Source organism: Electrona antarctica (assembly GCF_951216825.1).
Source record: "Electrona antarctica genome assembly, chromosome: 15".
Taxonomy (NCBI): domain Eukaryota; kingdom Metazoa; phylum Chordata; class Actinopteri; order Myctophiformes; family Myctophidae; genus Electrona; species Electrona antarctica.
This window is the reverse complement of record NC_136796.1, coordinates 28,647,687-28,671,642: the sequence shown is the minus strand read 5'-3', so window position 1 is coordinate 28,671,642 and position 23,956 is coordinate 28,647,687. Positions and strand designations below refer to the sequence as shown.

The window sequence follows — 23,956 nt, the reverse complement described above, 5'->3', positions numbered from 1 at the left end:
ATATGTTCAAAGATTTGCTCCACATTTTCACGATTTAAAAAAAATAACAGACCGCCTCCCCCCACTCCCCTCCCCAGTAGTACGCAGTGGAGAACACTGATGTCACCAAATGTGTAGTGACGCCCCTCTGTGCTGTTATTGGTTAGCGAAATACATGGTTCCCTCCCACTGCCACTTTTCACTTATTTTTTGTTTTTGTTCTTTTTTCTACAAAACGCCTGTGGTCCCCAAGGCTAAGTGGTCCCCAAGGCTAAGACAGGGGATGTCTAATAACATCCCCTGTGATTCATTGATTAATTCCACATCAGGCTTTTACCACACCACAAGGTAATTATTGACTTCCTCCAATATTGGAGGACAATGGATCACGTTGCGTCCTCAGTGTGTCAGTATTCAATCTATCCTTTGTCCCTGCTGCTATTCAGCTGCTGAACAGCAGATTATTATTATTCTTGCGGCAAGAATAATTTGCCTCTTTGCACAGATTGCTTTGCCCACTAATGCCCTCTAACGCTGCTACTATTGAATGTTATGAATTATCTGTCTCTAGTGCCCTGTTCTTAGGTCTTTTATATTATTGTTTTGAATGTCGTTTGATGTGTGTATTTGTACTATTACTTGGCTGAAAACCAATTTCCCGCAAGGGACAATAAAGCTAACTTTGAACCTTGTACCCAGGCCCTCCCGGGGAAACTAATGATTCTACCAAGAGCACTTTGAATACTACAACTAAACGTTGAAGGCCTTTCTGCAGCCAAGCGAAGCCTCATCTAAGTCCTCGCCTCCCAACACTCTATTGACGTTATCTGCCTCCAAGAGACTCACATTGACACAGAGGAAGCAGGCCGCTACACCATCAATGGCTTTGATGTCCTGTGCTACACTCCACATGCCAAACATGGATGTACCACCTATATGTGCGTTCTGAAATAGTTGAAGCAAACCACGTGACAACAACACCTTTCTCAGATACCATAACCATATGTGGCTTTCATATTGTTAATGTGTACAAACCCCCAAGTGCCAACTGGGATCTGCAGGTCTTAGCCACCCTACCCCACCCTGCCATCTATGTGGAGGACTTTAACAGCCACCACCCTGCCTGGGGATACCCAGTGGTGGACGGTGATGGTGAGGCACTTTCAGGCTGAGCATCTAGAAATGACCTTGATCTGATACACAACCCCAAACAAAGAGGAACTTTTCACTCCACCAGGTGGAAAAAGGACTGATCTCCTGACCTATCCTCATTCTTGACGATTTCCCACACAGTCAACACCGGCCCCTGCTTGTACACATTGGCCTACACCTCCCAGTCATAAACAGCCCAAGGAAGATGCGCTGGAACTTCCGCAAAGCCAACTGGAAGACATACAGTGAAATCCTGGACCGGAGTGTTGTCACCATCCCACTCCACACCATCACTGTAGATGAAGCATACCACCGCTTCTGTAGCGCCATCTACAAATGAAATGAAATCCTGCAAATTCATCTAACCAGATCTGCCTGGCATTCCATGCACCAGACTTTGATCCACTGGAACAAGTGCTCAGCACTGGCCCTGTCATACTCTGCAGCAGAGTATTGTGGCCATGTCTGGTCTAGGTCATCACACGCACACAGCAGGTGGACACCCAGCTCAACACCACCATGATAACCATAACCGGGACTATTTGCTCCACACCACTCCCCTGGCTCCCAGTCTCATCAAACATAGCCCCCCGCACATCCGGCAAGCACTTATTCAAAAATGTTCAAAAATAGCATACAAGCACTTTAAAGATACATTGGCAGCCCCTCACCCCTGTGTGTGCACATTTCTGTTGTGATTAAAAATACTCAACGGCAACGCCGATTAACGCTGCTTCGCACACGTTTCCGCGGTCTCCTATACTGCTACTCTATGCATCCTTGAAACATCTCATCAACACTCAAGCGATCTCCGTGAACAGACAATGGTACAGCTGCGTCTATAGAGCGTCGCAGTCCCGCCCCCTACCATGGGCCAGGAAATGAATCCCAATGCATTTTTCCCATAGACATTTCAAAAAGTATTTATTTAAAGACGGTTACGCCGCGGACAAAGCCAACTCGAGTCGTGACAACTCATGACAACACAAACAATATTTTGGACCAAACAAATAATTACAAAGAAGAAAAACAACAAAAAAAGCGTTGTAACCTGCCGTTTTTTTCTTCTTTCTAATTATTTGTTCGGCCCAAGAAATTGTGTTTGTTGTCATGATTTGTCACGACTCGAGTTGGCTTTGTCCGCGGCGTAAACGCCTTTAAATAAATACTTTCTGAAATGTCTATGAGGAAAATGAAAGGAGAATCATTTCCTGGGCCATGGTAGGGGGCGGGACTGCGACGCTCTATTGGAGAGTGGATTAACTTGTAAGGGACCCTAGGGTCCAAAATACAGAAAAGGTAACCGAGGGTCCCAAAAAAGGCTAGCTATGCACCTGTCAGGGGCAGACATTCGTGAATAAAAATAGTTAACTAATTGATGGTGGAAAAATATACCATAAAAGCTTATATAAAAAAATAACATTCATTTACACAGTCTGAATTTAAGTCAAGTTTATATAGTGTGTATAGCACATTTCAAAGTGATTCATGTGCCTGGACATGCTTTTTCACCTCGTACACAGGCCAGAGTTAATAGTATACACAGTAATAGTTATACTTTACCTGTCAAACAGCTGAAGAGTTCTTGCCAGCACTACTGCACTTTTAGTTGTTCCTTCCTCTCAAATTACTTTTGAGAATTACTTTAGAGAGGAAGGACCCATGGTGCATTGATCGCCCAAATGATTGCATAACCAACCAGGATGTTCTAATGACAGATAGTTTGATATTAGAGGGTGATGGTACAAAAAGCTCCCTTTTAGCCCTTTGCTCCTGCCACTTCGCACATGATGCAACACAAAAGAGCTTCTTTTTAAAGCTTCTCTTTCTCCATATGCTCTCATCTTTGTTAGAAATTGCAGGGCAGCCTAGACCCACACGTGCATGTCCCCGTGTGCATGTACATGTAATTGCTTTCTGTCAAGTTCAACCACAATTCCACTCCAAGTGGCCACCACAATGGCTGTTTAGTCCTCTGCTTGCATTTTGTTATTACGAAATGTCCCTCATGGAGCTTGCTCAACATGTCTGCTTGGAATGATTTGGGGATTACTGTCCTCTCTCCCTATAGCATATAGAGATGGGTCAAATGCGTAGAACAAATTTCACTGTAGTAACGTGTGACAAATAGTATACAGTGGCCACCCCGCCATGCATTGTTTCAGCTGGCGAAGTATGGCGTCATTATCTTAGTGAGTTTGGATCTCAGAGAGCCTCCGTTCTGTATGGGGCTTGCGATAACAGAGTTGACATACCGGTATAGGTTGATGTGAGCCTCAATTGAACGTGGTTCTGGAGGTTTGCTGCTGTGTCCACAGAGTGCTTCCCTGTAGTTGCGGTGTCACGGTGCCAAGCAGTGTCGCTCTGCCCTTAAAATGAATTTCCAATGTGGGGATGGAGGATTTCAATGTTGCATTCAGCATAAGGTGTTTTGTGTAGGAAATAGGACCCATCCACAATGTTGTGAAGGCAATTACAAGCAAATTGTATGGAGTATCAAAATGTCGTTTGATGGCTATTGTCACATGATGACACAAGACCTTTGTGCTTACTTTGGTGAAAGAAATTGTGTTTCTGCAAGTTCTGCAACAAATGGGGACATTTTGTAACATCTGTGATTCTGTGTTGCCCCCTGTGGAAGTCAAATTGCTTTTGGCTCTGTAATGTGTAGAGGCCCCTCGATGTTTGATGAAATTCTTTTGGGACTGCAATGGGCCGTCAAAAACATAATCTTTGGTTAGAATTCGACGGAATGATTTAGATCAAGAGTTATTCACGTTTTAAGACTTTCTCCACTAAAATGGGGGGGAACATTTTGGATGACGTCCCAACCGGAAATGACATTGAATGTTGCCCAACAGGCACTCCCAGCCTGTGGAGCGGTGCGCTCTTTTATGATATCAATAAAGTTCCGTCCTGTGATTAATCTCTGTCTTGAGCGTCGAGCGTTACTATTTGATAGGACGGAGACCTCCTTTTATGCCGCTCTTAACACTTTAATTGCCCGGGGTTATTTAATCCATGACATTATAGCGCCCATTCGATTTATAAACACGGACCCCTTTTCCGGACGGACCGGCGGAAGTTGTTGATGTGTGTGTAGCAGCTAACAATAGCCACGCCACTCTAGAGTCGATCGACAACAACGGGAGACAAGAATAAATCTATCGAGACTAGCGACTGGACCGCGGAGCGCCGTCTAACACAGGATCTTTTTTCATAAAAAGACGGGATGATTTAGATCGCGAGTTATGAACGTTTTAAGATTTTGTTTTCATCAGCTAAACAGGGGAGGGAGTTTTTCGATGACGTCTCACTCTTGCCGAGGATTGCCCAGCAGGCGCGCCTGGGCTATAGATCAATAAACTTCGTCTTTTGGACAATACTTCGTCCTGGGCGTCGGGCGTTACTAATAGAAAGGACAAAGTACTTCGTCCTGGCGATGGGAGTGTTAACAAAGGTTTCGCCTCACAGGGCAGTGAGGGCACAAACATAATACTTGCAATCGTCCCGGAAACACAAGGGGCAAACACGACTCTTACGATCTAACACAGTGTAAAACACACCTTAAGTAGCAATGTCACTCATTAGTCCACAGCTCACAGCTGCGCTCTCAGGTGGAACAGTCTCTCAAAGTAATAGGTAGGGGAAAACATCACAGAGCAACCAAGGGGAAAACATAAGGATGGTGACCCGGGCATGGCACACTCAGGCACAGAGTGTGACATAATGTCTACTGAATTGCTTGAGTTTTGGATGAAACCTGTAGGAGTAGTAGCAAAAAGTGTGTTTTTAAGAAAACACAAGTAATATTGTATTGATTCCGTTCTCTGATTAAAGCTTTAGTCCCTCTGCTCTTGTTCAACAGGGGTGTTTTTAGTTCCAGTATTTGTTTTTGTTTATGTAATTGTTTCAGAGAATCACTTATTAGGTGAGAAGAAAAGGGATATTATCTGACTAAAATTGAGGGATACCCAAATAATGGAAGGTGAAACAGCAGTTTCAGAATGTCTGTAAAAAATAATTGAATATGGAAAACCTTTTTTCATTATTTAGTAATTGTGAATACATTATATTGCATCTATATAATGTATTCAAGTTTTATTTCTGGATTATTGTTAATGGTCAGGGGGCAGATATTTACCAATGGTAAATATTCCATTTACGATTCTGTGTGTCATCTGTCATGCACAAGACATTTTGGTGTGGATTGGTTCTATTCAGCAACTGCTGTTTGAAAGATTTGCCCCAAGCACACACACACACACACACACACACACAGATACTTTCTTACAATATCTGACAGTAAACAATATTGATCTCACTCATTACTGCAGCTCTGGTATGATTCACTGGAGATACTAGAGGCAGAGTGTAAATTATCTGTTGACGTCACTAAAACATGTGGGCGTTGTTCAGTGTCCTCCTCATAATCCTTTTTACTATAGCTTTCAATAACAATGTCTACTATGCATGTGCCTATGCATACATGTGCTGTGTACAGAATAGAACTCGACGCAATAATGAATACTAGTTGGTTAGCCAGTTTTCTAGTACCTGGCAGCACCTCTGCCTCTACTGATGCACTTATAACCACAAAAACATACACAGTTTTAATATTAATTAATATTAATATTTAATATTAATCCAAAAGCATTGGTGTTACAATTTCCACCAGCTCAATTCGGTACTATGTCTGTCTCTGGATTGACATCTGTCTTCAGTCACCTTTGTTTTGGAAGGTATGGTTGTTGGTAGAACCGTAGTCTCGTGTGGCCAGACTGTTTGCTCCTCGCAAATTTTCAAATGCTTCCATCATACAGTCAGGAGAACGGAAGCTGTACGCAATAAAGCGGATGTGAAGCATCCCCTCACTTGGTGCAGCGACAAAAACAAGTCCTATACTCGAAGAAGCCAAACAGCGTGTCTATTTACTCCATTGATGAAGCTAAGATGGCTTGTTCGGTTTCTGCGTTATTTCTTCTTTCATTAGTTTTGTCCTCGTTAATTCCAGGATACTTTTGTGTCAAACTATATCCGCGCACAAATAACATGAATCTCCCGCTCGTATGACTCTATGCTCCCGTCTAGGTTGTGTGTCAAACAGGACTACAGGTCCGTGATCACTGCGTCTTAATTGGGCGAATATCTTTCCGGTCTGAGCAGCAGAGACAGCTTCCGTTACTCGGCTCTTGGGAGCTGTAGTTCCAGACTATATAACATTCAGAGATTGTAGAATAGTTGTCTGGCTACACAGTCTTATTGTGTATTATTGTATTATTTTCTTTACCTGTAGTTCCTTCTTTACCGTTTATTTAGACTTTATTTAACCAGTCAACCTGTCCTCATTTACTGTGAGCCGAAAAACAAATATTTAATTTGTAGAGGAGTAGTGTGACTCAGCAAAGTAACATTTCAAACAAAAAACACCCATGAAACATTAGAGAGGGCTGCCCAGCATGTGGGATGGACCGATAATGGTTTAAGTGCGTACAAGCACTGGTGATAGTCACTCCAAACCTTCTCTCTCTGACTCAGCCGATATGGGCATTTGTTTACATAAGAGTGTCGATAACAGTGTATGCGGCCTACACACACCTCTTTCACACCAGCTCTGGGACTCCAGGGACTGTAGGTTTCAAACGAGCCGTCGAGCAAAAGCTGCATTGTCAAGTATTTACCATTAGTTTATCATTTATTAATGCAGCATGTTCCTGTCGTTCATTACTCCCACACTTGAACCCCTCTTGAAGACCGTCAGAATTAAATCAGCATGCAGCCACAGAGACAATTGGCAGAACAAAGCAATGTGCTAACCAAATATCTGGGTCAGTACAACTTAAATACAGAGGTTCCAGTGAAATCCAGTGAATAATAAAACAACATGACAAATGTATTGATTGATTGAAATATTTATTAACAGTTTGCAGAAATACAGTACATTAAAGGCACAACACTACACTTGTTTACAAGAGGGTCCACCTTGTTCAAATAATGGTCCTTGTTTTCAAATGGTGGTTATAGACCACCATTGGGTATTACTTTATAGATCAAGTTAATTTGCAAATGTTTCCTTTGACAGTGGCTTGCTGTGGCTACTCGCTCAGCTGGTGCCTCGCTGGGGTCTGACTTGTTTCAAGTTGTTTTGGATGAGTTTTCAATGTGTGACAGTGTGTAACTGTTGAGTGACTCTGACTATCCTGATCTTTTTTGCTATCACTCCCTTGTCCAACCCTCACACAAACCGATACACATTATCTCTACATTATCTCTGTGATCAAGACATATCTGTCTATATTCCATTCTAACTGGATATACGGTCAGCTTCCAAAGTTTGGTGTGGCCCGTTTTGCAAAAAATGTCACAAATGAACGCAGTGTCCGTCTGTCCGATTGCCACAAAACTTTCACGCACATTCTCACTAGGCCAAGGAAGAACTGCCTACATTTTTCAAATCAACCTTGTGGTGTTGCTGTAACAAGTTGCAACACACCCATAGGTATCCTGGCCTGGCGAGGATTTTTGGTTGACCTCAAACACACCCACAGGTAGCCAGCAGTTCCCTTCATCACGTTTCTCCTCTTACCATTATACCTCCAGTTCATGGTAATCAAATGTTGAATACAAATCATCATTCTTTTTCCTGGGTTTCTGTCCTTACTCCTGTCCTGAGCAATACCATCCACAGGGGAGGTGGGCGTGGGTGTCTGAAACAGCAGGTTCTTGCACTTGGTCTGATTGCTTGTTAGTTCATGCTGGGTTTTTATTTATAGAGAAACTGTCTGTACAGTCATTGAACTCACATGTGCACTGCATTGTGCAATGTGAGTTCAGATGAACTTCACACCTGGAATGTGAGTTCTTAAGAAAAGCATCCATATGGTAGAGTATGTTAATACAGTAACTGTGGGGGTTGGATTTGGTCTCCCTGTTTTTCTATTGAGACATTTATCTTGTGGTCAGATTTGACCACTACTGGTTGACAAGAGGTATTGCATGAAACTCAATTGGAAATAACTTACCTTCTCATACTGTATATGTATAGCTCAACATGAATGTGTCAGTGCACATGCAGGGGACCAGGGTTGGATATTAAAGTTATGATTTGCAGCTTTATAACAATATTATTAAAAAGGCTGTGTGGGTACTGGGTAGGCTTGAATTGCAAATAGGTAAACCTTTGACTTTAACTATGAATTACTTTGGGATTCACGTGATACTTATCATGTGGTACTTGAGAGTTATAAAGGACTCAGACTTGTACTCGGCGTGTACTGTCAGCGTCGATACAACGCTGATGAAGGCTGTTGTTGTGCTGTCTGCTTTTCAGCATACCTTACCTGTTATGAAATAATAAAGTGCCATAAAGGACAGTATCGTGTTGTGCTGGTATTCTCTTGTTTAAAAGTTGCTTTCCTGACCTTGCACCCGGTAAAATGCTCACAGAGATTGAGATGAATTGGAGTCGTGCGTCCTTCCTTGATTCAATATCATAACCATGTGTCACACTTCTGCATGGTGTGATATGCAGGAACTTGGTAGTAGCAACATGGATCCACTCTAGAGTCGGTGAGTACATGAGTACTTGAGTATATGTACTTATGTACTTTACACTGTAAAGTACATAAGTACATATGCACTCAAGTACTGTACGATTAAGTACAATTTGGGGGATTTTTATTTTTTTACTTATTCGTATTTACAATTTTTTTACCCCACTGTACTACAATTATATGAAAATGTTACTTTGTAGATTTTTATTATTATTACAAAACACACTAACCACTTCAGCCCCGTATATATTTCGGCCATTTGAAAATATCAGATCTACAGTATATAAGCATTCTGAGCTGAGTTTATTTTCAACTTGTGAAATGGGGCATTCTTCATAATGAGTACTTTTACTTTTGGTACTTTGAGTATACTAGAGCACTTGGAACGATGCAAGTTGGAAATGACACAGATATTATGTCTGTGTCCCTTTTATTCCCATATACGGAGTTCTTTGTCAGGCATGCCTAAATATGGAGTCTATGCAGACGTCAGAATGATGTCAGAATAGGCCAGCTCCATATATGGACACTGGGCAGGGGCCCTGTCCAGAGCTCGGGGAGAGGCCTTTTGGGGCGTGTGTCAATTTTGAAGTCGGTCGGGCGAACGGTTCTCGAGTAACGTGGATTATAACACACATATACAGAGATTTGGTGCATTTATAGTTAGATTTTGATGCCGGTACTTTTGTACCTTTACTCAGGTACATTTTGAGTATATCTACATTGCAGTATTGATACTTCTACTTAAGTAAAACATGTACGTAGATACTTCTTCCATCACTGCTAATAGTGGATCCATGTGTGAAGTCACACATTATGTTGTTTGTATTATGAACATGAACGTCATTGTAAGCCTGTGAAATACACAATAATAGCCTTGCAGAATTTAGTCCACATTGCCTCCTGAAATACATACATATTTCTCCTTATGTTAACTCATATGCTGAGCATCTACCATTACTTAAAAGAATGTGCACTGTAGGCTACATGGTGAGGTCACAGAGAGTTCTATATAGTTTGTGGAAAAGTAGAGACCCGTCAGAGTTCTCTGGGGACAGACATCTGCGTTGACCTGCACTTTGAGGGGCGCGCCTACCAACAAACTGTGGAGCGAATCTTGATTGATTCACAATATAACAGGTGGTATTTTCATACTCATTTGCTGTTCATATTCATATCCATATCATGAAGGGACATGTTTCCCCTGTATTCAACCAGTAAGACGCCTGAGGGCGAGTAGGGGCGAGGTCACGTGCACACGGCACACATCCGCCTCGTTGACGGCAGGTAGACTGCTGGGCGAGCGCTGGTGCTTTGGCATGGGGGGGGTCAGATCAACATGGAATGAATTCTGTACTGGCCATATAAGGAGCATGTCTTGAGTGTACAGGGTTTGATGAGGTCAAAATTGAGATATAATCCCCCCATCTGGTCCTTGGCCTGCCTTGTGGCCCACTGGCCTCCTCCCAGCATGGACGTGCCCTGCAGACAAAGATTGACTGATAGATCATGAGCTCTCTCTCTTTGTCTCGACAGTGCAGTGCAGGGAACTTAGCACGACTCCTGCTGCCCAGATTCTCCAGCTGATAGAGAGAGATAGAGAGGTAGATTATTGAACATGTAAAACCCCCATGTGTCTGCACTCTGCATCTCAAACGAATTAACTTAAATACCTTTCTTTACTTTTATTTACCACTATCCTCATCTTTTTGTTTTACAATGTTTGATTTCTTGTATTACTTCATTTTATCAGAACTTTTTATCTGTGCACTTTGACTTTACACTTTACATATTTACATATTTACTACATAATGTACTTTTATTGAGTTCATGTAGTTTTGTATTGAGTTGTTGTATACCGGTAGTTGTGTTTTGTCCTGCATGTAAGGGATGGGATTAAAACACAATAATAATTTAAAAAAAAAAACACAATCCTCAGAATGTATTGATTCATTGTATTGCATTTATATAGAAGTGTCTATTTGTACATCTCTAAATGTTTTGATGAATTGAACATGGTGGACCCTGTTGTAAACAAGTGTAATGCTTAATTGGGTCGTCCACACAGTTAACAGCCTTTGTATTGAGTTTGTGCTTGAAATGTACTGTAATTCTGCAAACTGTTAATACAATTTTCAATCAATCAATCAATTTGAATGTCCAAAATTACCATTGTTGGCGGCAGCATTCTCACAAGTGCAGTCTATATTAAAACATTAGAATGACGTTTCTTTCACAGCGCATGTGGGAGCCTGTTAATTAAATAGGCTATGGAAACAGGGTTTTTTTTAATTCAATATACATGTCTGCCAAGGTCTGTTTCTCCCACATGGATGCCTGTACACTGGGGAGATACAAATTCCTCCACCTTCATCAGAGAGGATGACGGTCCTCTCCTACGTCCTTGTTCTCTTACATGGGAACCCCCTTCTGTCACTGGCAGGAACAGCATGTGTGGACGGAGGGGTTGACGACGACGAGCGATGATGACCATAACCGCACACACCTCTTCTCTTTAATGTTGCGTCACAGCGTTTGACTAGATTCCCAGTCCACCAGTCAGAGGTAGGAGGTAACCCAGTGAAGATTCCAACGAGCAGCACCCACAGACAGAAGAGAGTCTAGGCTCTCCCCTCAGGCACGGAGGGGGCACCACCCACACAGCTACAGTATACGCACAATCTCACCCTCCCCCCTCTCTCTCTCTCTCCCCTCTCCACACGCACGCACGCGCGCACACACACACACACACACACACACACACACACACACACACACACACACACACACACACACACACACACACACACACACACACACACACACACACACACAAATTGTCTGCCTCTCTGTTTTCTATGGCACACAGCAACAAGTGCTGTGTGCTCTCTTTCCAACCCCCAAACACACATACACACACGCGCGCTCACACACATTGTCTCCCTCTCTGTTTTCTATGGCACAGAGCACTTGTATCCCTCTTTCCAACCCCCAAACACACACACACACGCACACACACACACACACACACACACACACACACACACACACTGTCTCCCTCTCTGTTTCCTATGGTACAGAGCACTTGTATCCCTGCCCCCCCCCCCCCCCCCACACACACACACACACACACACACACACACACACACACCTCTTTCTCTCTCCTCACCCTCTCTCCTATGATATGCTTCCTCTTCCATAGACAACCCTCCGTTGTTTTAATGTATAGGCCTACTATACTGTAGTTAGTTTGACAATAACTCCATGTGGTGTTGTGCATGTGCACATCTGTAGCGTGCATGTGCACATCTGTAGTGTGCATGTGCACATCTGTAGTGTGCATGTGCACATCTGTAGTTCAAATTCAATATACAGATAGTCTCATAAGGTCTTGCATGCATGCAATTATCATATGTCTGTTTAAAAAATAATAATATTAATAATAATAATTACTAGTATTAGTATTATTATTATAAATGGTCCATCTCAAAGCATTGTCTTTGAATACGTGGTGGATTCTGCCTTAAATGTGAATTTTGTGAACGGGAAATACCGTATCATCTTGCTTCAAACAATGTGTTACCCATGTCGACGTCTTCGACTATAGTATTATGCTGCAAGTACCAATATCTAGAATGCGGTTCAAAAAGACGCACTTAGATGTCTCATACGCAGGACCTGTTGTTTACCTGCTGCAGGCATTCATTATGCCGTTTTAAAAGAACAAACGGCTCCTGCTGCTCCTGCTCCTCCTTTCCGGTGCCTTTGCTCCTGCAGCTATCTGCGTAGTCTGGCTCGCTCAGCGGCTCTTTCTCGGTTTTTCCCTGGTTCTCTTGCACAGCTAAACCTCCCTCCCTCCTCTGAAACTAACTCCCTCCTCCCCGCGGACACACACACACACACACACACACACGCACGCACGCGCGCGCGGAAAGAGAGACTCAGAGAGACACACCCCCCCCACCTTCGTGCTGTCTCACTTCAGCATTCTCACCACGCACCGACTCCAACTTGGAGCATGGTTGTTGGGGAGAGGCGGGGCTGGATGTGGATATAAGGCTACACCTGCCACATGCTTCATTGAGATTGGACCCACTTCCAAAGAAGACTCCGACATAAGCCGGGAGTAAAAGTACCAACAACCATTCCTGGAGTTTAGCGAGGAAAGGCACATTTTTCTGATCGGTCTTACACTCGCTGAAGCTCCGACACAACCGAATGGACACTGCGCTATCGCTACTGGGTAGTAGATCTTAGCAGAATAAAAAGTTGGTAGTAAACTCTTTGGAGTTTGGTCAGAGTCGCTTTATTTTCCGTTTGCTTGTGGAAGTGGACCTCATTGACAACTTGGAGAACGACCCGACCTGCATGGTCGGACTCGGGCTTAGACTCGATCGACTTAGTTTGAGACGTTTCTCCATCGCGAAAAGTTCTTCGCCCGATCACCATCAAGACTTCTGAAGCTGCTCAGTGCTGGCTGAGTGAAACCTTGAGATCTGACGACTGCGAGCGACGCTGTGAGAAACCCTCACATTTTTAAAGGTATGCTTCTAAACTTTTGCTTTGCTTTGATGTAACTGACACGGTGACACCACATGCTTTTGCAACATCTAGTCTACCGCAGCTGCTCTTAAATTTCCCGTGGTATCTGCATGGTAAATAAGCAAATAAATGTTATCAACTGAAAGTTACGTTTCACAATGAGTCCCGCATGGATTTGTCTTGTTGCCTGTGCATTATATAGATGTATCTATACAGATATAACACTGGCTGTGTACAGTATGTGGTAGCATGAAATGTTCTGAAATTCACTAAGCCGTATGTCGCTGTCCATGGTGCTGAATAACTTTCCGCTGTTGGCAACAGCGAAAAGTTATTCAGCACCAAGGGCAGCGACCGCCTGTTGCCGCAGCTCACATCGTGTTGGAATGTGTGCTGCACGTTTGAACATACCGGTTACCGGTACATCTATCAAGCTTAGATCATGATGTGCATGCAATGCAATTTCAAGGCTTAATGCTCTAATTATGTTGGAGACGCAATTTTATTTATGTTGGATCACATTCAAAGTACTGATATTGCAGTATTTTGTCGTGCATCTATGTTATCAGTTAGGCTATAAGACCGAAAGGTTGCATATAGCAGAACTTATTGAATATGGTGTTGAATTTTCAGTGATGTGACTGAAAGCTCCAGAAATCGATATGGTATAGCCATACAGTTCAGCAAATAAGTGAAGTCAATCTATAAGTTGTAGTGTTTTTAAAATTGTTTCAAGCAATAATTCGTTCACTATGAACCCTCTGTCTGAGAGTCTGGAATACATTTTGAAACTAATATTGTCAAAAGTATTCGACATGTCTTTGCAGTTATGTCAACACAAGCAGAACTGTCAGATTTGACATGTCACCTGCTATAGACCCTATACCCAAACCCTAGAAAACAGCAAAGTGTGTGCTGTTAATCTAGAGTTGGTGATGCCGCTTCTTCTGTTCGTTATTCTCAGGCAAACAAATACACTTGATTGTAAGCAAAATGAATAAGTTTGAGCAGTGGATACAAATTGAAGGCTCGTATTTGGACCAAATCATTCCACCCTCGCCTGCTTTCTTCATTGTGACAAAAAATATAAAGCAACCAACCAGAGGTATCGACAGTAAAATGCGTTTCTCCGCACATGTACTTTAGCTGCTGTCTGCAGATATAATGTACTTTAGCTGCTGTCTGCAGATATAATGTACTTTAGCTGCTGTCTGCAGATATAATGTACTTTAGCTGCTGTCTGCCGATATAATGTGTACTTTAGCTGCTGTCTGCAGATATAATGTGTACTTTAGCTGCTGTCTGCAGATATAATGTGTACTTTAGCTGCTGTCTGCAGATATAATGTGTACTTTAGCTGCTGTCTGCAGATATAATGTACTTTAGCTGCTGTCTGCAGATATAATGTACTTTAGCTGCTGTCTGCAGATATAATGTGTACTTTAGCTGCTGTCTGCAGATATAATGTGTACTTTAGCTGCTGTCTGCAGATATAATGTGTACTTTAGCTGCTGTCTGCAGATATAATGTGTACTTTAGCTGCTGTCTGCAGATATAATGTGTACTTTAGCTGCTGTCTGCAGATATAATGTGTACTTTAGCTGCTGTCTGCAGATATAATGTGCAAAATGTGGTGGAACAAATATCAGATCAGACTCGGGAATAACAGTATAATCACTGCATGTCTCTTTCTATCTCTTCTTCTAACTGTTGCAAGCACAACTCTCTCTCTCTCTCTCTCTCTCTGTCACACACACACACACACACACACACACACACACACACACACACACACACACACACACACACACACACACACACACAACTTCAGGAATTAATATATTGCATCATAAACATCATAATGTTTTGTAAGAAAGTGAAACAACACAGTATATGGAAAAGCCTGCTTGTTATTATCACATATACTGCAAGTGCTGTGCTGTTATAACAGCCCTCGTCATATTCTCTCATGAGAAGAGCCACTTCAGAAATGTGCACAGCAGCATTAACAGAATATGTTGATGATGTTAATATTTTAAAAAAAAAAACCTGCCCACTTGTATAGCCTGCCTGTTTTGCACAAATGTTGTTGACAACACCGAATGGATGAGAGAGAGTGAGAGTGAGAGCGAGAGAGAGAGAGAGAGAGGGAGGGGGAGAGAGGTGTGCAACCAGTCATCTTTCTTCCGTCTGTCTTTGTGCTTCATCAGATGCCCATTCATGGTGCTTCCGGTTGGTGGGAGGTGGGAGGTGGGAGAGACATTCACCGACACAAAGCGAGGCGAATTTACTCTCATGGAGAACAGCGAGGGAGGGAGGGAGGGATAGCAGGGAGGGAGGGAGGGAGGGAGGGATAGCAGGGAGGTAGGGAGGGATAGCAGGGAGGGAGGGATGAAAAAACAGACGTGGGCAAAGTAATTATTACTTGTGAGCCATAGCTACAGGTGCTTTTCAAAGTGTATGCAACTAGAGACGTGCACTTTCAATTACAATGTCCATATTCAGGCGCTGTCTTTCTGAACAAGCATGTTCTTTACAATCTTTATAATTGCCCACACTAATTGTCTTACCAAATACCTCAAGCTTTGTTCATGCACTGCCCTGGATTGCTTTTGACAACTTACAGTATGTACTGTATGTATTTCTATACCGTTGGCAGACCACATTGCTTTGGGTGGAGAAGAAATTAAATTAAATGACCTGTACGCATGTGAAGGCTGTTGCCGAGCAACACTGTTTTCTACTCGCCTCCACTCAAAGAGAGCCTCTGACCAAAGGCAGTTCCGTTAGAGACATACTGCAGTCTCATCACTTTATGAACTCAGACTCCACGTCAATAGATGTCACAGGTCTGAGCTCTGAGCAGTGGATGTAATGTACATCCCATCCAACCCTTGAGCCTGTCATCAGTTGCTCTTTTGTGTGCAACGGTATAACCGTCAGACATTGTGCATGCAGGTGCACTATGGTTTGTGCAGTTCAGTACTATAGTTGCTACAAAATTGCTGTCAAAATTTGACTTTATGCAGAGGTAGGCCTATATGGTGGTGTATGCATACGCAGCCAGTACGATGCCATGGGGATGATTCAGATAATTCTACATTTTGCCATGGTAACAGCCAGGTAACCCACCCTCTCCTTTGCATGCCCGTGGGAGCAGAGCATTTTATACAGTTATATAGTTCCTAGTGGCAATGTGCTGCTATGGACGTCAGTCTGACGCACATCATGTGCAACATGGACCAGTGTGTGGGAGGAAAGCACTTGAACGCAGGGGAACGCCAGTCTGCTGTGAAAATCTGTAATTGCAGTGCCACAGTAATTATATTCCTCCAACTCAGGGCAATTGAGACTTCTGAATATGAATATTAAGGTGATGAGGTAGTGTATAGTTTTTAACCATAAATCCACTGAATAGTGCCATTTCTGTTCCCACCAGTGCACTGTATGTTGGGATACATATTGCTCTTTTCTGAGTATCAGTTAAATGTGACACATTGATTATTATTTATTATTTTCTTTTCTCTTTATCTCCCCCTATCTTTCATATATAGGAAGCAAAAGCAGCATAAATTACAGCAATAACGACGACTAGAGTGATATCTTCTCGCCAGGCCAGTGTCAACATGGCTCAGTCAGCTCTCTCCAGTGCCTGGGCGCCCTTCGTCCTCTTGTTCTTCATCGGTTTGACCTCCTGTACTCCCTCTGGACCCGCCTCAGCCACCTGCGCCACCTTGGAGCAGAGTCGCTTCTTTGGCGTCTTCACCTCCGGAGTGGCTCTGCCCTCCACGCCGTGCTCCTGGACGCTGCAGAACCCCGACCCTCGCCGCTACACCGTCTACATGAAGATCACCAAGCCCACCGAGTCGTGCGTGCCCCGCCAGATCAGGACCTTCCAGTTCGACTCCTTCATCGAGGCCTCTCGCACCTACCTGGGCATGGACAGCTTCGACGAGGTGGTGCGGCTGTGCGATGCTTCGACCACCGTCACCTACCTGGAATCCACCAAGCAGTTCCTGCAGCTCCGCAAGGTGGCACCGAGTCTTATTGGCCCAGAGTCCGTTGACGCCGAGGACGAGGGTGAGGGCAGCGAGTTCAAGGCCGAGTTCCTGGTGATGGGAAAGAGGAACCCCAGCATGCCCGCCTGCCAGATGCTGTGCCAATGGCTAGAGAGCTGTCTGTCTAGCAGCACTCATGACAACCCATGTGGCATCATGAACACCCCCTGCCAGTGCTGGGAGATGCCCCAGAGAAAGACGGGCGGCTGCTACAGGGCTGGCGTGTACTTGGACAAGTGTCTCCCCGTCCCCAGAGACAACGGACGCGATGCTGAGATCACCAGTAAGTTCTGCTTACAGTAAGGTGCTTCCCAACTCAAACAACAACAAAACACGATGTCACCATCATGTTTGTTGTGTTGTTTGTTGATAATTCACCTGAATTCATTCAAATGATGATGATGTTGTTCTTTACAAGGGCCCCATGTTCGTGCGTGCGTGCGTGTGTGTGTGTGCGTGTGTGCGTGCGTGCGTGCGTGCGTGCGTGCGTGCGTGCGTGCGTGCGTGCGTGCGTGCCTGCGTCTGTTGAGGGAGCCATTGATCCTAATGACCAGAATGTCAGGGCCCTAGCATGAAGGATGTGCCCACACCGGGGGTAGAGTCATGAGACATGGCGAGTTAATCAAAGCAGTTAAGATAACCACGCTGATGCCTCCAGATCTTAAGTGGCAAGGCCTCTTCAGCAACACACATCGATGCAGTCTCTCCGTTTCTCGAAAGCCATGTGAACTAATTTAGCAAAGCCCTATAGGTGAGAAGATCAATTGGCAAGGAACACGGTGTTGGTGAGAGATAGGTGGGGGGGGGGGGGGGTGAAGCACAAAGCCTGCACAGTCTGCCAGCGGTAATCGAAGCGCAGCACTCGGTTGTCATAGCAACGTGCCAGCCAGCCATCGCTGTGCTCCTATACCGCAATTCCCACTGAGTGCTTGAAAGCAAACAATCACCATTTCAAATGGTACATCTATCAACTTCAGCTTGCGGCGTCGCTCACAAAGAGCTGTCCTGAGGTGCAGGCTGCTTCAGTACAGTTCACTGAGGGTGCTTCAATTGAATAGACCTTGTCTGTCCTTTTGAGGAGACTTCAAGATGTGATGAGAATTCAGGGGTATCTGAAACACTGCCCTCTTCTTAGTACTCTCTCACCTTTGGATTACATTATGCCGCCGAGACAGATAGAATATGAAGTTGAAGGGTAATTATTATTATTATTATTATTAATTATTATTAATTCTGAGTAACTGTAGCAGTTAACAGTGTATGTGGTCACGTTTACTGTGATGTAATTATATGTGATCCATTGTTCCCAAAATCCCAAATAACCATGCTTGCTACTTTCTGTTTGTCAACCTGCAGCGAGCTGGAATGGGTGGAGTCGTTGGTCAGAGTGTAGTCAGGAGTGCGGAGGTGGAGTCCATGTGCGCAGCCGCTCCTGTCAGCCAGAAGATGGCATCTGTTCGGGTGTGGCGGAAGAAGGAAAGGCCTGCAACCCACAGCCCTGCATCGGTGAGCCCCTCGTGAGCCCCTCGTGAGCCCCTCGTGAGCCCCTCGTGAGCCCCTCGTGCCAAACAGGGACGTGCACACATAGACATCAAAGGGGGCTTCAGCCCCTGCCCTTTTACCCGTCTGTAAAACAACTGCCCTTTCCAGACCACGAATGCAGCATTTACTATGGTGAAAGAACGTGAACGTGAACATAGTATTTTGCGCTGAACAAATTTGTTTCGAAATCCATGTCGTGACACCGCATCTCTATAGCTAAAGAGTGCTGGGTTGCGCCCCGAAAATGATCTACAAGCTCACAACACGTCGCTCTGTGACACGTTGAGAGCTTGTAGTTCAGCTATTTTCGGTTGCTATTTTCACTATTTCTGTCCAAAAAAGTGCCCTCTTAACAGGATTTCAGCCCCTGCCCCTCTAACCCTCTCTGCATGTGACGTCCCTGGTGCAAAATGTTTAGTTTGTGGCGTGTTTATTTGTTTGTCGTTTGTCACATGCACTCGCGTGGCCCATGCTCATGCGTTCTTTGAATCCATGCAGGTAAAATTCGCAATAGGAGTCAGGGTCTGCGTGCTATTGTTGGGTTGAAGAGGGACAACGCTGATGATGCCACGCGTGGAGCTGTTGCGTCAGGTGAGATGAGTCACAAGATTAGCACATTTGTCTAGCTTGTCATCTGTCTATCAAAAGAGAGAATCAGACAATTAATCTAATCCGATATGCTATGCCCGCTGCAGTGGAAGCTGTGACAGATGAATGGTCATCCTGGAGTGTGTGCACAGTCACCTGTGGTGAGGGCTTTCAGAGCCGTACGCGATCCTGTGTGTCATCCTCCTACACCACTCAGTGCACTGGACCCATCCGTGAGCATCGCCCCTGCAACAATACAGTCGTCTGCCCTGGTGAGTCCCACTCCTTGATGTGCGTGCGTGTGTGTGAGTTTACTATGCAGATATATCTTGGTCACATATATTGATTAGACACCTGCTAGGTTCATGGTTTAATCAATAGTATCCAAGTTTCTTTGAGCTACTATATTGTTCACTCTGCAACGTTATGTACTGTATGTGACTATTATAGTTAGCTTGTTTATTCACAAGAGTTAATGCTAACTCTCCGTATTCTTTTTTGCACTTGTAAGTCGCTCTGGATAAGAGCACCTGCCCAAATTGTAAATTGTGTGTCTGCTGCACATGCATAATTGATATGCAGGTCCATGTCTGAATGTTTATGTGGGACTATCACACCATCTAGTGGAGAGTGGAGAGTGGAAGCGATACATTTTGTAACTTCTTTCCTTCCTATGCAGTTAATGGGGCCTGGGATGATTGGGCCCCCTGGAGTCTGTGCTCGTCCACCTGCGGCCGTGGGTACCGGAACCGCATTCGCATGTGCAAACATCCCCAGAACGGTGGTGAGCCATGCGTCGGTCCCGCCAAGCAAACCAAGTTCTGCAACATCGCTGTCTGCCCAGGTTAGTCGGCAAACACGAGTCTTGTTAGAGCATCAACAAATGTTTCTTTACCTGTAATATCGGGTAAAATCAGGAAATTGTATCCATGCACTCACATAGGTGTGACTCACACACACACACACACACACACACACACACACACACACACACACACACACACACACACACACACACACTCAGCTCACTGACCGCCGACAGTAGCAGCAGCAGGAATAACATACAGACTTCATCATATCTGAAAGAAATGGCGCCTCTGAGCAATCAGCGCTCCTCAAAAGCCGGCTGATGATTCACTCCTTACTCATGGTCGTTCACCATGTCAGGCTTGTGATCTTTTACACACCACCACCTACTCGCTGACCGAGTGTGAAATTCTCAGCGGCTCAGCGCTGACTAAATGTGTGGGAGCAGATTTGGTAGAACAGACAACGGAGAAGAAAAGCGTGCCTGTCCTATGTTGCTGTGGTGTACTTTTGTACTTACACCAGCAGTTGGCACTCTATTATACTACATATGTTACTATATATGTAACCACATATTACTTTATTATTATTTTACTTACCGGTATGTATGTTTAATCCATTCCCACTATAACAGAAACGCTGGGGCCTAGAAGGCTCACCTAATGAGGTGGAACTCTCTGAGTCAGAGGGTGGAATCCAATGTATTTCTGAGACACTGCCTTGCTGTTTATTTTTGAGAATCATTATTAGATCATTATTAGAAGAATTATGTTGACACAGGACCGTTACTGCAAATAGTCCAAATGATTATGTTTTTAGTTGGACAGTAGAAAGGTGACACACGTACGGCCTTCCACTCATACTCAGTCACAACAATAGACCATGCTAATAACAACCAATGATGCACTATGATGACTGTCTGTAGCCTTTAAAACCTTAGAGTCACGCTTATCCCAATACTTGTGTCTTTGCTACCCTCTAGTGGACGGATCCTGGAATGACTGGTCTTTATGGACCACCTGCTCAGCCTCCTGCTCCAACGGAACCAGACAGAGAACCCGCGAGTGCAACGGTCCATCCTACGGTGGCTCTGAGTGCCGTGGGCCCTGGCAGGAGACTTTCAACTGCTTCCTTAAAGACTGTCCCGGTAAAGAAACACCCATCTAGTTATACCATGCCTAAAAACATCATCTCCGCCTCACGGCCTGGCTGATATAATAACTATAACAAAATCAATGCATATATCATATTAAAGTGTGTGCGCGCGCTACATTGTCTCTCTAGTTGATGGACGCTGGCATGCGTGGAGCACCTGGACAGCCTGCAGTAAGACGTGTGGTGGGGGCTCCCAGCTGAGACAGAGGGTGTGTGAAGGGCCCTTTTTTGGAGGGGAGCCTTGCGCTGGAGAGAAGGGAGAGCAGAGACGCTGCAGCGAGAGGAGATGCCCAGGTCAGTGTTGTTTTTGGTAGCAAATTTTGATTTTAGTTTTAGTCATAGTCTTTTGAATAGTTTTCATCACAATTCAGGTTATGCAGCACCAGGCAATGTCAGGAAAAGGTTGTCATGATGGTCACAACATGCTGTTTCTGAATCCTGCAGAACCCCATGAGATTTGTCCCGAGGAGAGCACCGGAGATGTGATTTGGAAGAAAACCCCGGCTGGAGACGTAGACGCTGTGTCCTGTCCATCTGATGCATCAGGTACCCCAGACCAATTCTTCAACTCGAGGAGGAATGTCTGCCTGTTTTAGCCGAGTTTAGTCAGAACTGGCAGCTCATTCCCCCTGTGACCAAAATAAATATTTCTTCCGAGATTTGTAGATTTGAAGTTGAACGGTTACTCATCCTCATGTGTAAAGTCTCTATCGTAGCTTGTTTGCTAATTGCAAACACTTGTTTCACGTAAACAGGCTTAATCCTCCGTCGGTGCACTCTGGACGCTGTAGGCCTTGCTTTCTGGGAGAGCCCGACTCACGTCAAGTGCATCTCAAAGAGCTATGAGAATATTAAGTTGCTGGTAAGTCAGTTGGAAAACATTATCTTGCATGCCTTGCATAAAATATATCAGCATCTGTTGTTATTGAGCTGTTAATTTCCCAGAGGCACACACTCCATTCAGGCATGGATTTGTTCACATTCCCCTATCTTCCTGCAGACTCAGGAACTCGTCTCCAAGGTGCAGATGGGGCAGGAGGCTGACAGGCTCGCCGAGGTGATTTCACGTCTGAGATCGTCATCAGACGACGGGGCCAAATACAGTGGAGACCTTATGGCCATCATGGAGATCCTGAAGAACACCACAGAGATGCATAAAGGAGCCAACCCCAAACTAAGCACTGCCGATGTACAGGTAAGCTTGACCTTCAATTTGTGCTATAAATAAGAATACAAATAAAAAAAAAGTCTGATTTATACACTGCTTTTACAGCGGTGTATAAATTAACCACTTTAGGCCTAAACATGCTGTAAGCTCATTTGAAAAACAGATTGTTTTTTGAATAGTGTAATGTTCCTCTGACCGAAAATAGCTTTTAACTGGGCTTGCATCTGGTGCTTTTCAGAACTACATTCAGACCATCAGCAACCTACTGAAGGAGGAACATCGTGACAAATGGGAGGAAGCACAACTTGTAAGTGACAGAAGCTATAAGTGGACCTGTATGAATATGAGTCATGGAGAAAATAAGTACAGTATTCTGCAGTGTGATGGTGTGTGTGGGAGGCAGAAGGTTTTCTGATGCTGGTGTTAACAGAGTGTGACTGTGAAAATGAAAGGGTGAAAGAACAGATCAACACATCACAGCTCATCTGATTACTTGGGCATCAACAGGATATACAGTACGATGTGAAGAAATAAGTACCTAGGAATAAATGTGTTGTGAGCAATTGATATAATAGAGTGACCAGATCGAGTAAACCAGGGATCAAAGTATTATTTAATTTATTTGATGGATGTAACAAATCCATCCAACCACGCCACCAAATGGTACCAACTCATATAGCCGCGGAACTGTCCTACAGAGATTTTAGAATTCCTGAGACTTGTTTTAACAACACTAGTAGTCAGATTGGTACATAGTATAAACTAAGGTCCTTGCAGACTGGACGTGTTTTTTGAGAAAAAAACCCTGCTAAAAACATTTAAAACGCAGCAGTGTGCAGACACCTTAACTGGTAATGGTGATATGACCACCTGTTGGATTCGTCATGATGATGTCTGGCTAGCGTTCTAAAGCTTGATTTATGCTTTGACACAAAAGTAACTGGTTTTCAACTGAAAGAATGTCTTTACTAAAATCAGGCTTCAGGATATCGGACTCGGAATGCTTAGTAGGGTGCCGCTATTGGGAGAGCAAACATATATTGCAGCACGAATTGTGGATAGTTTGAGTAGTGAATTACCAAGGGAACTGTGATAAGAAGAAGTGATGAACACTTCATGGCGAAATCGAGAAAACCAGAGAGTGACGGAATCGAGGAGAATCACAGCGCCCACTCACCAATCTGTGTAATTATATGCCAGCCCATGCACGAACCGATGGCGATTGTAAAGGTCCTTCGACATCGCAGCACACAGATGCATTCACGCTACGCCCACACCGCTGCAGTTCTGCGTCAGAGAGACGCAAGCTAGGGTATGAATCAACAGCATGCCCATTTATGGCCCTGAGGAAGTTCTGAGGTTGCATAGCAGCAAGAAGAGTGTTTTCTCATTCTGTTGCTGAGTGCTCTGAA

At 44.2% G+C, this 23,956-nt stretch overlaps 1 protein-coding gene across 1 annotated transcript in view; it reads left to right on the top strand.

Moving 5' to 3' along the window:
* The window catches only part of LOC306938285 (adhesion G protein-coupled receptor B1-like), an 82,995-nt gene that overhangs the window by 44,071 nt on the left and 14,968 nt on the right, over positions 1-23,956 (top strand). The window contains exons 2-12 of the mRNA XM_079522388.1: positions 16,781-17,567; positions 18,641-18,790; positions 19,325-19,417; positions 19,522-19,686; positions 20,094-20,258; positions 21,204-21,368; positions 21,506-21,670; positions 21,821-21,922; positions 22,132-22,238; positions 22,377-22,571; positions 22,783-22,851. Of these exons, the coding sequence (XP_079378514.1) occupies positions 16,853-17,567; positions 18,641-18,790; positions 19,325-19,417; positions 19,522-19,686; positions 20,094-20,258; positions 21,204-21,368; positions 21,506-21,670; positions 21,821-21,922; positions 22,132-22,238; positions 22,377-22,571; positions 22,783-22,851 (2,091 nt within the window). The 5' untranslated portion in view covers positions 16,781-16,852. The remainder of the gene's footprint in view (positions 1-16,780; positions 17,568-18,640; positions 18,791-19,324; positions 19,418-19,521; positions 19,687-20,093; positions 20,259-21,203; positions 21,369-21,505; positions 21,671-21,820; positions 21,923-22,131; positions 22,239-22,376; positions 22,572-22,782; positions 22,852-23,956) is intronic.